General features: G+C 36.6%; 1 protein-coding gene across 2 annotated transcripts in view; it reads right to left on the reverse strand.

The window, feature by feature from the left end:
- The window catches only part of pla2g7 (phospholipase A2, group VII (platelet-activating factor acetylhydrolase, plasma)), a 52,249-nt gene extending 39,908 nt beyond the window's left edge, over positions 1 to 12,341 (reverse strand). The window contains exons 1-2 of one of the 2 annotated variants that reach the window (XM_028796800.2): positions 12,229 to 12,341; positions 911 to 1,035 (exon numbers count right to left, since the gene is read on the reverse strand). In XM_028796800.2, coding sequence (XP_028652633.1) covers positions 911 to 1,006 — 96 coding nt within the window. In that variant the 5' untranslated portion in view covers positions 1,007 to 1,035; positions 12,229 to 12,341. Of the gene's footprint in view, positions 1 to 910; positions 1,036 to 12,224 lie in introns of both variants that reach the window. The other variant, XM_051924534.1, reaches the window with a different exon arrangement.
- Between the last annotated feature and the right edge of the window lie 1,587 nt (positions 12,342 to 13,928).

Consider the following 13,928-nt stretch of genomic DNA (forward strand, 5'->3'; position numbering starts at 1 on the left):
AGTAGCAAATTATAATCTAAAGACTAGTTTCTTTTTAAAAAAATAAACACTTTATGTGGTTAGCTCAGGATTTGAAAATGTTTGTTCCTAAATCTAAAATAAAAAATGAATCACATATCTTACTGCAACAGAAACTTTATCTAATAAATAGTATGCAAAGGTTTTTGAATATTTATACAGTAAAAATTAATTATGCAACTTTCTTAACAATGGTGAGAACTTTGATTTTTTTTAGGATTTATACTCCAGATCTCCTACAATGTGACTGTAACAGAATATTTAAGTCTGCATACCTTTGCAAATGTGACAAAAAAGTGTTGAAGACATTGACAATGGCCTGTATAGTAAAGCAATGGCTATCCAAAGATTACTTGCAAACTAACTTAAGCCATTGAAAAACTATCACCACAAACGCACAATACTCATAGTGGTTTATATCCTTGTTACTTGGAGTTAAAATAAACGCTCCATTTTGCATGTTGTAAAAAAATTTTGAAAACATAAACATTCTGGTCCAATAGCCCCAAGATTTAGAATTCAACCAAGCAACTTGAGTGAACCAGAAAATGGTTGTTAAGTCAGGAGAGAGTGAGAGAGACTTTCATATTAACAGATTAATAAACTTAACTGTTTTTGCTTTTATGATTAGCCAAGACGAAAATGAAAACACTTGATATGTAAAAAGAGAATGCATTGTTTACATAACTAATTCTATGGGCCATGTCTTACCATAATATTTACACCACATATTATTACCCAGGTCTGACACCAGAAATCAGAGCACCAAGTGATTTAATGTATTTATGAATGTTCCCACTCATACAGCTTATAACTACACTTTATTATTATAAATCTTCAAGACACCAAAAATTAATGATACAACATACTTTAATAAAATGTAACAATCTACCTGAATTGTGTGGTCCATCATAAGGTCGGTGCATCCTACATTGTGCGGTCCTTTTCCTGGTGGTATTTCTAGAGAATGGCAATTACCGCTCCCCATGTCCACATTAACACAGCAGGTAATAGAACCTGTAGAAAGTATAGAATTTTTGTGTTTTGTAGAGGAAAAGTCGAATCTTCTCTTACTAGATTTTAACACCTTTAATATCTCCACTACATTTCAGTAATTTTTGGTAAATGTATTTTCTATTTATTTTCAGAGTATTGCTCTAAATGCAATGCTTTGTCCGCATCACTTGCCAGAATTTTCTATATAAAACATAACTTATGTGAATAGCAGTAAAAATGTAAAACTATTCCACTTGTCATAGGCTGTAGAATGTATTGGATTTAGTTATAATATTTAGGTAACCATATTATTTTGTTTATTGTGTTAAAATTATACATAAAGGTTAATAATATTCATTAAGAAAAACAGCACAATCAACTGAATATAAAATAAGTAGAGAATTCATTAACGATACCTTGAATCTTAAGTCAACATCTGTTGACTGCTTTCATTTTAGACATAAATTTGTATCAGTTAAATATAAAGAAGTAAATAATTACTTTCAAATTTAGTGTTAATTCTAATCTCTAGAGGTTGACACACCTATACTAAATAATACTGAAATGTACAAATACACTTTTATATTAATTGTGGGTAATTTGGAAGGCAAGTGTTTACAGTTTACCAGACAGTAACATAAAAACAGGACACTGATTACTAGAAAAACCTAATATAGTCATTTTACCACTGTTGATGTTATCTGCCAGCAGTTTCATTTACCAAGCAACATCCTGTCAAGGACACTTACTGACATAAATACAGCTACAGGAAATAATCTAAAATAGAAAGTACCATCTAAAAATAAAAACATAGATAAAAGCAATTAACATGCTGAAAAAAATAATTTAAAAAGTTTAGGTTTTTATGAAAGATAGGGACTAAAAAAGCTAGGGGAAATGAAAGTAGTGATAGATCAAAAGGAGTGATAAAAGTAGCCATTATAGATGTTTAAGCAATAGTTTAAAAAGATGGTCAGTTATTTAGCACTGGAGACATGCGCAATACAAGTTCGAGACTGAACCTATCGTCTTCTGAAATTTTCTTTGTAAGGTATTCTTGTCCTATGAAAGAAACCTTAAAGAGAGCTAAGTGTAGAAGTGATCAAGAGATCTAAATGTTATAAAACAGGCTTAGTAAGATCTTTGATTATAATGGCTCATACACGTTCCCAGTCCACCTATGATTTTTTTTTACATCGACCACGTAACTTAGGTAAGCTTCTTTTTCAAAGCTCACTTCACAAATCAGGACCACTTTCCCATCCAGACACAATCTGTTGTAACAAGAATCACTGTATTACCTGCAAGTTTCATCAACAATATAATTTTATCTGGTCATTTTGAAAATATAATATTAAACATCAGAACTCTAGCAAGTCCAAAAAATCTTATTTACTGCATTTCTTGTAGAAAGTGTCCAGCAATCCACATTGTCACACAAAAGGACACAGCCTGCAGATAATTTTAGGAAACGTTCAAGCTATACTAAGCCTACTGTAGAATATTGCTTCTCTATGATCAAAACTATACTGATCTCTCTGCTTATGTTCTTTCACAGGGCTTCAAGGACAACTTTCAAACAAAAACAGAAAAATCACAGCTCATTCTCAGACATAGATAATGCATTTCTCCAGCACTAAATGACTGATCAAATCCAACTTCACAGTATACAATTTCTCATTGGAGGGGTAGTTGCTAATCTTGTTGCCTGAGCATGTCATATTACAGGACTAGCAAACACATGATATTTCAAATTAGATGACTGCAAAACCAGCACAGTTTCACACTTCCAAACTATTGCCAGCTTGGCTTTTTTTCTGGCAGCCAGTAATTTGCTGCCTGACTGAGCAGGTGATCATGCAAGTGCTTTCCAGATATGGCAAGATCAGCTGCAGTCTCCGCCTTTTTTCTCTTTTCCATTCTATCATGGTGTGTAAAACACAAGCCAGCACACAAGCCTCTCTTCTGTCTGTCAGGTCCAAAACACTTGCATTCCTTATTTCTTGTCACTGCATCATATGCACTGTACTTCCAACTGAGTGCTCATCGGGTGTCAGGACGCTCTCCTATAACTTATGACAAAAATCAAACCTGTTTGATTTTATGGGAGAGAGTCACAGATAGGTTAGACCGCAGGTGTCGAACTCCAGTCCTCGAGGGCCGCAGTGGCTGCATGTTTTCATTCTAACCATCTTCTTCATTAGTGAGCCGTTTTTACTGCTAATTAACTTCTTTTGCTTTAGTTTTAATTAACTTGACTCAGGCCCCTTAATTGTCTCTTTTTCCTTAATTAGTAACCAAACAATAATGAGACATCAAACAAGCCACCATATGACCAGCTCACCTGTGCCCATCACGCAATATCTGAAAATAAATAAAGGTGAAGGTCTCAGTAAGGTTGATCTCTCAGGTCACCAAAACATTTTGAAAATGTTTTTCGAAAAAACAGAAAAATCAACAGATTTGGAAATGTCTGCTGTGGCAGAATGAGAGCAGCAACAAGCCATTGAATTAAATAACGGGCTTAATTAACAGCAAGAATCAGCTTCTCATTAAGAGACTGTTTGGAGTGAAATTGCTTGGAGTTTGAAATCCCAGTTTAGCCAGTCATCTGTTGGCTTGTTTCACGTCTCATTTCTGTTTGGCTGCTGAAGAAAGGAATCAATTCGAGCACTGATTCCTTAAAAACAGGGCCATTAAAATGAATGGAAAAGGAGTTAATTAGCAGTGAAAACTGCTCGCTGATTAGGAAAAGGATTAGAATGAAAACCTGTAGCCACTGCGGCCCTCCAGGCCCGGAGTTCGACACCCCTGTTAGACTGAGTGACTGGGGAAGTCAGCTCCATGACTGGAAGTCACTTCAGCAAACCGCAACTGCCACCGACTTCCTAAAATTACGTAAATGAAGTCTAAAACTGAAAATCACTGGAAGAGTCTTGTAATGTAACAGGGATTTAACTTTTGAATCTCTCCCATTAATCTTCTAGGATGAATGATTTTTGCATCCTCTTTAGTCTTTCACCCCTTTTATCTGCCCCCAACATTGTTACCTATTTTTCCTCATATATAGGAAAACTGTTTCTTCCTTTTCACTCGCACACCTAATTAAGGCTACACAGCCGAAATGTTGCATCTTTAACTTTCTTTGCTTTTATTTTGATGTGGGAATAAAGTGTAACCTTTTTTTCTAATCTAGATAAAAACTGATGCAGCCCTTCACTACCTCCATAATTAATCCATGTAGAAATATATCCATCTCTCTTACACATTTGCTTTATATATTTCATTAATGTAAACAGTAAAAATAAATTCTTCTCTCTGTGCTGTAATTTTTCTCCCACATCCAAAAGATATCTATCTTAGGTTAATTAATATTGCACCCTGTTCAAAAATCCAATTAAAAGCATAAGGATTTAGACAGCTATATCAACTGGCTCACATTTGCAATTCAAATTGGCAGTAGATAAACAATGAAACCCTCTCAAGATGAAGAAGAGATAGAATGGATATAAAACATGCTGCCCTCACAATTTGTCTGGGAAAGCACTAATCTTGAATAAAGATTCCCCTGAAAAGTAAATGGTGTGCTCTGAGCAACTCCTAAAAATCAGCAAAAAAATCTCTTAACTTCTAGGCAACACCATAGTTAATAGTACATGCTGATGACACTGAGACAGTTAAGAAGGTCTTTCATAGGAAAGCTGCAGGAGTAAAAAAGTTCCAGCTGGAAATACAAGACATTTTTGTACGGGTGAGACTGGCAGACAGGTGTAGTGGTTCCCATTTTCTTTTTTTATATCAGAGACAAAAGAATGTGTTCCCATTACTAAGGGACTCCTTAGCCTCTACAGTACAGCAGTGATTTTCAACAGACAGTTTGTCGGATACATCCGGCCCAATGAGCACTTTATTCCAACCTACAATTATTCTATACAACATAGAATCAGAACAGGAGCCCCCATTAGGCAGCCAAAGGGCTGTATTAAACCAATGACATACAGCCAAAATACAGACCTACACGAGTGTGTGTATGTTGGCTCAATTTATTTACGACCAAAACTGAATCACAGAAGCAGAGGTAACCTAGTGTTAATTCACTATATAAAATGTGGTGCTGAAAACAAATGCACACAGCAAATGAAAATCTGCTTGTATAAAAACCGTATCATATTCTAAAATCCGGAAACCTGATAATGGAAACTGTCAATTCAGTTCTGAGTGGATCATCCAATGTTGCTTTAGTTTACCAGTCTATTTTGAATTTTAAACTGACTTGTTTGCTATGCTTTTATACTGCAGGCATCTGCAAGATAGCTAATTTAAAGCAGCAGTATGAAACACGCCACGGTCACTCGCAAAATCAGAAAGTTGGAAAGAAAAGATAGCAAATTGGACTGCATCATGTAATTATTCTGTTAATAACATCCAAAGAACTACATCTGCAAAAGAAAATGCAATTATAAAGTCTCTACATGTTTCATGGAACTTATCAAATATCGGAAAAAAAAGTTTACCGGATGCTGAGTTGACAGTAATGCTTGAAAGTAATATGGTGGAAGAAGTTTTCAGTCAACAAGAAAACAAAGAAAGCAGTTGTGTAGGCGTGGTCAGTTATCGTTTTTGGAAATAGTCCAGAGAGACAAGTTAAGGTTTAGTCAGGGGACTGCCTGTCCTCCATGCTCTCTGATCTGAAGAACGTAGCATTCATGTCCTCACAATTGACAATCATCTTATGTGACAGGACTGACACTTTTTTTCTTTCATGTGAGTGCTATTCAAGAAGAGTTTCTTTGTTTGCTTGCCTTACATGGGTGCATGACTGGCAAAATAATTTTAAATGAACTGACCCAAACCTTTGAAAAAATGAATTTGCATATGAGCAAAACTGTGTCTGTCTTCATGTAACACAAGTGCCTGGTAAGCAGGTCACCTAATATTAGCCTGTGCGAATAGCATTTCACTGCCTCATTTACAGTCAGAACCGTGTGCCAGGTTGTGTGGGAAAATAAAAGGCACCATGGATACAGTGATGAGGCTTTTAAACTTCATCTGCAGGAGTCCCAGTCTGCAACATTGCCTCTTCAGAGCCTTGCTGGAGCAAGTATCAGCAAAAAGCATCAAAAACTATTGTTAAAAAAATAATGTGTGAGGACTTAGCAAGAGTGAAGAGAATGCATGTACAAGTAAAACGCTACACTTCTTTGCTCAGAAACAAAAAGCCCACATTTCTAAATTTTCTGAGTGACAGAATTTCTGTGTAACATCACATCTCGCCTAAATCTGTTTAATTTTCAGTTACATGGGAAGAACCATACCATTGTGGATACATTTGAGGTCAGTGAAGCTTTCTGCTTGAAGTTGTCTGTATTGGAACCAAATCTACAGGGACATATATTATACTTTCTACAGCTGCTGCAACCATTGAAAGTAAAAACAAATGCAAGGTGAATCCCTGATGAACACATTCATGACAAGATCGACAGAATTGCAATGAGTAGTCTGAGAGCTTCATCCTTTGAAATGAAATCCTCCTGTTATTAAGACATACGTTCTTGGTTTCTTTAAATGGCCATTAGACTGCTGATGCCAGCGCCTCTTTAAATGGAGACCTTAGAAATATCACAAAGCACTGTTGCTTAAAGACGAGATTAGTGTGAATGACTTGATAAACATGGTTCCCCAATTTGGAAGGACTAGAGCAACTACAGTAATGTTGCTCCTGAGAATATTTCCCTTCACTAATGTCTGTGAATAAACATTTTCTTAAATGGACATTTTTAAAATCCAGAACAAAAACAGATCATCCAGTGCTCACCTGGATCAGTGCCTTTGCATCACTAGAACACCATCCCACATTCATGTGTCATTTCAACACACATCATTTGTCTCACAGGTTAAGAGTCTGGGTGTCATCCTTGACAGTACTTTATCCTTTCAGTCCCACATCAATAATATCTCCCGGTCTGCATATTTCCACTTGCATAACATTAATCGTATTCGCCCCTCCCTCACTCCCCACACCACTGCTATCCTTATTCATAGCCTTGTCTCTTCTCGTCTGGATTACTACAATTCCCTTTCCTTTGGTCTTTCTCGCAAATCTCTTTATAAGCTTCAACTGGTCCAGAATTCAGCTGCCCGCATTATTACTAGAACCCCCTCTATTCACCATATCACTCCTGTTTTGCAGAAGCTTCATTGGCTTCCAGTTAAGTTCCGCATTCAACTCAAAATTCTTCTGTTAACTTTTAAGGCTCTCCACAACCTTGCACCTCCATATCTGTCTGACCTCCTCCATGTTGCCATTCCCTCCCGTACCCTTAGATCCTCTTCCTCCATCCACTTGACTGTCCCCTTCGTCTGTCTTACCAGTATGGGGAGCACAGCATTCAGTTGCTCTGCTCCCCAGCTCTGGAACTCACTACCATCTGAGCTTAGAAATATTGAATCATTTTCACTTTTCAAATCTAAACTTAAAACTCGTTTAAGACTGCTTTTTCTCTTTGATTATAATTGCTCTGTCTGATTTTAATTTTTGTATTTTAGTTTTGTTTATAATCTGTGTTTTGTATATTGTTCGGTGTCCTTGAGTGTTTAGAAAGGCGCCTACAAATAAATAAAATGTATGTATTTATTTATTTATTTTCATTGAAAAGCCAAAGTACAATAATCCCTCCTCCATCGCGGGGGTTGCGTTCCAGAGCCACCCGCGAAATAAGAAAATCCGCGAAGTAGAAACCATATGTTTATATGGTTATTTTTATATTGTCATGCTTGGGTCACAGATTTGCGCAGAAACACAGGAGGTTGTAGAGAGACAGGAACGTTATTCAAACACTGCAAACAAACATTTGTCTCTTTTTCAAAAGTTTAAACTGTGCTCCATGACAAGACAGAGATGACAGTTCCGTCTCACAATTAAAAGAATGCAAACATATCTTCCTCTTCAAAGGAGTGCGTGTCAGGAGCAGTGACTGTCACAGAGATAGAGAGAAAAGCAAACAAATCAATAGGGCTGTTTGGCTTTTAAGTATGCGAAGCACCGCGGCACAAAGCTGTTGAAGGAGGCAGCTCACACCCCCTCCGTCAGGAGCAGACAAAGAGAGAGAGAGTTTGTTTTTCAATCAAAAATCAATACGTGCCCTTCGAGCTTTTAAGTATGCGAAGCACCGTGCAGCATGTCGTTTCAGGAAGCAGCTGCACAAAAGATAGCAACGTGAAGATAATCTTTCAACATTTTTAGACGAGCGTCCATATCGTCTAGGTGTGCGAACAGCACCCCTGCTCAATCCCCCTACATCAGGATCAGAGAAAGTCAGCGCAAGAGAAAGAGATAAGTAAGCTGGGTAGCTTCTCAGCCATCTGCCAATAGCGACCCTTGTATGAAATCAACTGGGCAAACCAACTGAGGAAGCATGTACCAGAAATTAAAAGACCCATTGTCCACAGAAACCCGCGAAGCAGCGAAAAATCCGCGATATATATTTAAATATGCTTACATATAAAATCCGCGATGGAGTGAAGCCGCGAAAGGCGAAGCGCGATATAGCGAGGGATTACTGTACTACAGTTATCTATGTAATCACACTTTGCATTATTGCTTCTGTTTGGTCCTCCAGGAAAAGTAATTAGGGACCCCTAACCTACACAAAACCAGTTCTGGGGTGCTATAAAGGAGACTGATGTGTAGGAGAATCTTGAATTAGGGAGAAATACAGCCATGTAACTGTGGTCCAACTCCGTACAGAAACCTGAGGATTGCTCATTATCACAGTGATCATCAGTGCACATTGCAACAGCTCACAGATGGCAAAAGAGTTAGTTCCTCTATACCCTTTGGTCATGATCTTCTGCAGGAAAAACAGCTTTCTTCACTAAAAATGGTGGGAAAGCATCTGTCCCCAGTAGAGGAATTTGGGTATCTCCAAGTCAACTTTAAATATACAAGCAGTGGCTTAAACAAACCTACAGACTGGTGCAAAGGTAAGCTCACTGACAATACTTTTGGTTTGGTTTATTAGAAAAATTCCAAATTGCACCTGTGGTAATAGGCTTTGGGTAATGTGTAAAAGAATGACATAGCAAGTACTATTAATTTGAAATTAAATTCACATTACGGTTGGCTAGACTTTCTTGTTGTGACAAGGGCCTGTAAGGGCAACGCACTGAGTCTAGGGTAGAGGAAATACTGACCCTCTCTAGTGAGTCAAATTTGGTAATATATTTTTGACATCTAATGAGGAGACCCCCAAAGTTACCTACAGCAAAAACACAGCAAACTCAAAGGTCACCTACTGAAACACCCATGACACACTAAATCGATTATATGTCTCGATAGTGTAGCAGCAACTGACAATTCTCTATGAAAGCCTGACGGTGTTCCTCTGGATAGTCAACACTGGTCATCTTTCCTAACTAAACCTACTGGCAACATGACTCTTAAGCAAACTAAATAAAAAAAGAAATGTGACTATAATTAATACAATGGATTAAATTTAAAATTCTAATGTTTAAAGTTAAGGATTAATGTTTATTCATGGTGGAGTAGCTTTATAAATATTTATAATTCACTAAAATAAATAATATTAATGTGTTGCAATAATGCAGACATTTAGGGCACTATAAAGCAAACAAATCACGTGGAACCAATGCTCATGCTTCCAAAAAGTAAATCCAATGGAAGTTTTTTTTCAGTTCAGGAGAAGCATACCACCCTTTACAGACCTGACTAGTGAAAAGTCACCCAATGGGGCACTAAATCCCATGTTTCAAACATTTCAAATTAAATTGCTCATCTAACTTGTAGGCCAGCTATATTCTTTGTCCCCAACTACAACAGACTGAGGGGAAATATACAAGGCAAAGGGCTTTATTTTAGACCTGCAGGGTGGAAAAAAGTGCCCATATTTATGGATAATACAATGGTTATACAACATGTTTACATATGGTCTGGTTAAAATCAAAATCTATATTACATAATTTTTCTATATGTTGTAGTCAAAAGAAGGTTTCTCCTCCAAAATACCTTTCATTTATATTACATGCAGCAGTCTTGGACCTACATTTGAATAAAAGCATTGATAACATTTTCCCTGTTAGCAATAAAAAACAAAATTGGCAATAATATAGTTTTACCTATCCAGTTTCACTGTCCTGTAAAGGTTTAGGATTCTACTCTGTTACAATGGTTTAGATGGTGAAATAAAAAAAGAACTTCTGAAGACCAATGAATGGAAAGATAGATCTTATATTAATCTACAAGTAATACTAAACACTCATTCTTGACGTAAAATTTGAAATATATGAACTAGAACGACATATGTGTTAATAAAAAAACAAAGATTTGGGGGCTCTATGTCCACAATTTTCTTGAGCACATTTTATTCAACACTTACTGTAGGTTGTGGAACATAGAATGGCATGTCACAGCTCTGATTATGATGCCTCTCTCTTAAAGTACTCACTCACATCAAGCCCATTCAGACTAAACCATACACCTAACTATGTCTATCAACTGTGGCAAAAAATGCAAGTTCTCCAAGAAAACCCACATGAACAAATGAACACATTTAAACTCCATTTAAAATACACCCACATCAGCAATTTAACCAAGAGCAATACGAGTCTGCAGTACTACTAACAATGTATAACTGGGTAAATATATAATGTTAAGGGATATGGAATAGAAAAGTAGACAATTCACAGCCTCCATCACCTTCAAATTGTAAGATTTAATGCAAAGGAAAACTTGTGAATTCTATGAACCTCTAGGATTTAATTTCTACACCACTGATTCAAAACAAATTGTTATGAAAAAACAGATTGGCACGGAGTCTGCTAAGTTGCGGCCAACACAAAAAATTTGAGCAATTCTTATTTCATTCTTTGTGGGGCTCCTGGACACATTCCCACTTAAAAATATCTGGATTGCAAATTCAGTGGCAAGATTTATTTTTGTGAGAAAATGAGAAAACGGGGAAGGCAATGTATAAATGCAAGAAAATATAAACTATACACATTTTAAAATTCTGTAATAACTTAATTACGATTAGACTTTTGTGCTTAATGAAAGAGACTGATTTAATTTATGGACTACTTAACCTGACTGAAATGTTATAATGTTTTTCTTTGAACTTCCCAATTGTGACTGTTGATTTCTTTAGCATTTCAGTAATTATTATTAAAAGCAATTCAAAATTATATTATAAAACTGACTGGACCAGAATACAGACTAATATCCTCTCTATGGGGGCTCTTTTCTGCCCAGTGCCTCCACAATATGCTCCATTTCCCTGCGATCCTTAATTAAATTAAGTCGGTCTAAGAATGCCATGGTATGTTTAGAAAAAAAACCGATGGAAGGACTGAGGTTAATAATGATTCCTGCCATGTCCATGGCTGTTTCATGCCTTGCGTCCTGTGCTGCCAGGATAGGTTCCAGGCTCTTGCGTCCCCCCGAATTGTATCAGTTGGGCTTGAGAATGTTATCAAGGGAATGTATGTGAACAATTACCGAGTCATTGTAAATGAAGATACTGTATTAGGGGATATACGCACACGAAGATAAGCTTTAAAATTCCATGTTTATTTTCTACGATTTTTTTTTCTGATTGATAATATCTAATAATTACTTAGATAATTATTAGATATTATAATTATCTAATCTAAACCATGCCTCGCAAGACAGACAGGTTAAGTTTTGCTAGTACATTTTTCAGTAGAAGTCGTAGAATAGTCCCTGGTGAAACGAAGGGACTACCGGCCTACGACAATCTTTTGTTATGGTTTCAGTTAATGACTGCTGTAAAATATTTTGGCTGAATTTATTACTGACGTGACGTCATAAATGCGGGATGAGTTGGTTCTTTCCGCAGCTATACTTTAACGTGAGTTCACGGTGTTATCTTGCTGGATAAGGTGGCTTTACCTCACTCTGTTTATTACAACGCCAACTTCGCGTCCATACTGAAACATTTTCAATTCTGTATCGCCAGCTATATCATGACACGCTTGCGGGGTGGGATTTCGGGCTCTTTTTACATCAGAACGTTCGCATAGATTTGTAAATCTATCTCTTAAACGCTTATTTTTTTTACTGAGCAAGCTCTGACAATCCAGTATTTTTGCTGTCTTTTATCAGCCGCGTCTTCTACGACGTTTCTGCTAAGGACTCGCAAATAGTCACAGTGCTACTTAATTTAAAATCATACTTACGTCTCTAGGCAATGGGTTGTAATTGTTTTTTTCGGAAGGAGACTCCTTCAGTTTCCCGTTAACGATAAATGGTCTTCGCCAACATAACAAGTACCTGAACGAGGGGCAGTAGGTTTGCGTCACCAGCTTTGGGCGTGGTTTAGCCTACTTTCATTTCACCACCTAAATTCTTTTTTAAGTCGAGAAAAAATGTTTGAGTGGGCGATGAATGGAATATATGAACGTAGAAATCTGTGTGGCTTAGATAAAATCTCCCTGAGCCTTTTCTTGCTCTTACATTAGGGATTATCAGCATAAATCTAGTAAAATAAAATAGAATAACGAATAAGTCGACATTGAAAACAAATAAGGTGATAACTTTTCGACAGCCGAGCATTCATTATGTGGGTCACAAGTGACTTATTTTTTAGGAGCACTGTATGCATTTCAGTATGAGTATACAATATAAAATGTTCACTTCAGAGTTTATGCATCTCAGTATAGAGTGTATGAAATGTTAACAATGATTTCTGTCCTAAAAGGCACCTCATGTTTCTGCTGATCATGCGGGACTGTTTAATGTGTCGGTCTGTTTTAACTGGGGGAAACAAGTATAGGCGGGGTCCTCGGCGTTGTGTTGTTAAAATAGGCGTTGTTTTGAACGTCCATCATCCCTTCCTCAACCGATCAATGAACTCTGTTTTATTGGGTTTGGTGCACTACTAACCCTTTACATTCAAAGTGGGCGTTATTTGCTATTCAGTGAATGTGCTCCACAAAGACGCGCCCTATGTAATTGCCACACTGCGATTACGAATATATCTGACAGTTAATTTCCTTTAAGTAGGATTCTATACTGAAGACGACATGTAAGAGTCCCCTTGTTTTAGCCTTATATAGATAGAACTTTATTTGTCCCCAGGATTATATCCATTAATTGTATTCTACACCTAAATCTGCAGTATGGTGTGCAACAAGGTAGTGACCAAACAAATGGGTGGAAAACTAAGGTATCAAATTGTTATTGGGAAGTAAACACTAGAATGGACCTACATACGTAAAATGAACTTGGTGTACTGTACATGAGACTATGCCAACAGTAAGCAGATACTCAGAAAAAAACAGCATAAGCGTTAAGAAGCCCTGAATGGGAGGCGAGTCTAGTCATAATTGGCTGATCTAAAATGCAAGAGTACAATGATGGGTTTTCAAATGTGCTTTTAGTGTTACACATCCTCAATGAAATTGTGAATAGATCTTTAAAACTGTTGCTTCGAAATATAAATCACACACTCTAAATTTCCGATCACAAACAGTGTGTGTGGTGATTAATAAAAAGACATAAAAACTGTTGCCACAGAGACAATCTGGCAGTTTTTTGGGATGAAACTAAGATTAGTTTAATTTCTGATTTGATTAGGTCATTAATTATTTTATGGTGCTCATATCTGTAATCAAGATTTTAACATAGAGGAAAAAATTGACAAACAATTGTTCACAAAAATTTACAGAATTAATATTTGTTTTAGTTTTATGCACTCAAATGAAATACATGTATTTGGTTTTGAGCAATAAGTCTTCAGATTTAATGAGGTAGTGGTCAAACAACTTCCATGTTGTCTATGGCAATGTTTCGAGCCTTTGTCTGTTACTCTAGTGAAACTTATTCATGATGACAAATAGGGATTAGTTCCTATGACATAGAATTAAGTTCAAGTTTA

The sequence above is a fragment of the Erpetoichthys calabaricus genome, chromosome 3, assembly GCF_900747795.2.
Source record: "Erpetoichthys calabaricus chromosome 3, fErpCal1.3, whole genome shotgun sequence".
NCBI lineage: Eukaryota > Metazoa > Chordata > Cladistia > Polypteriformes > Polypteridae > Erpetoichthys > Erpetoichthys calabaricus.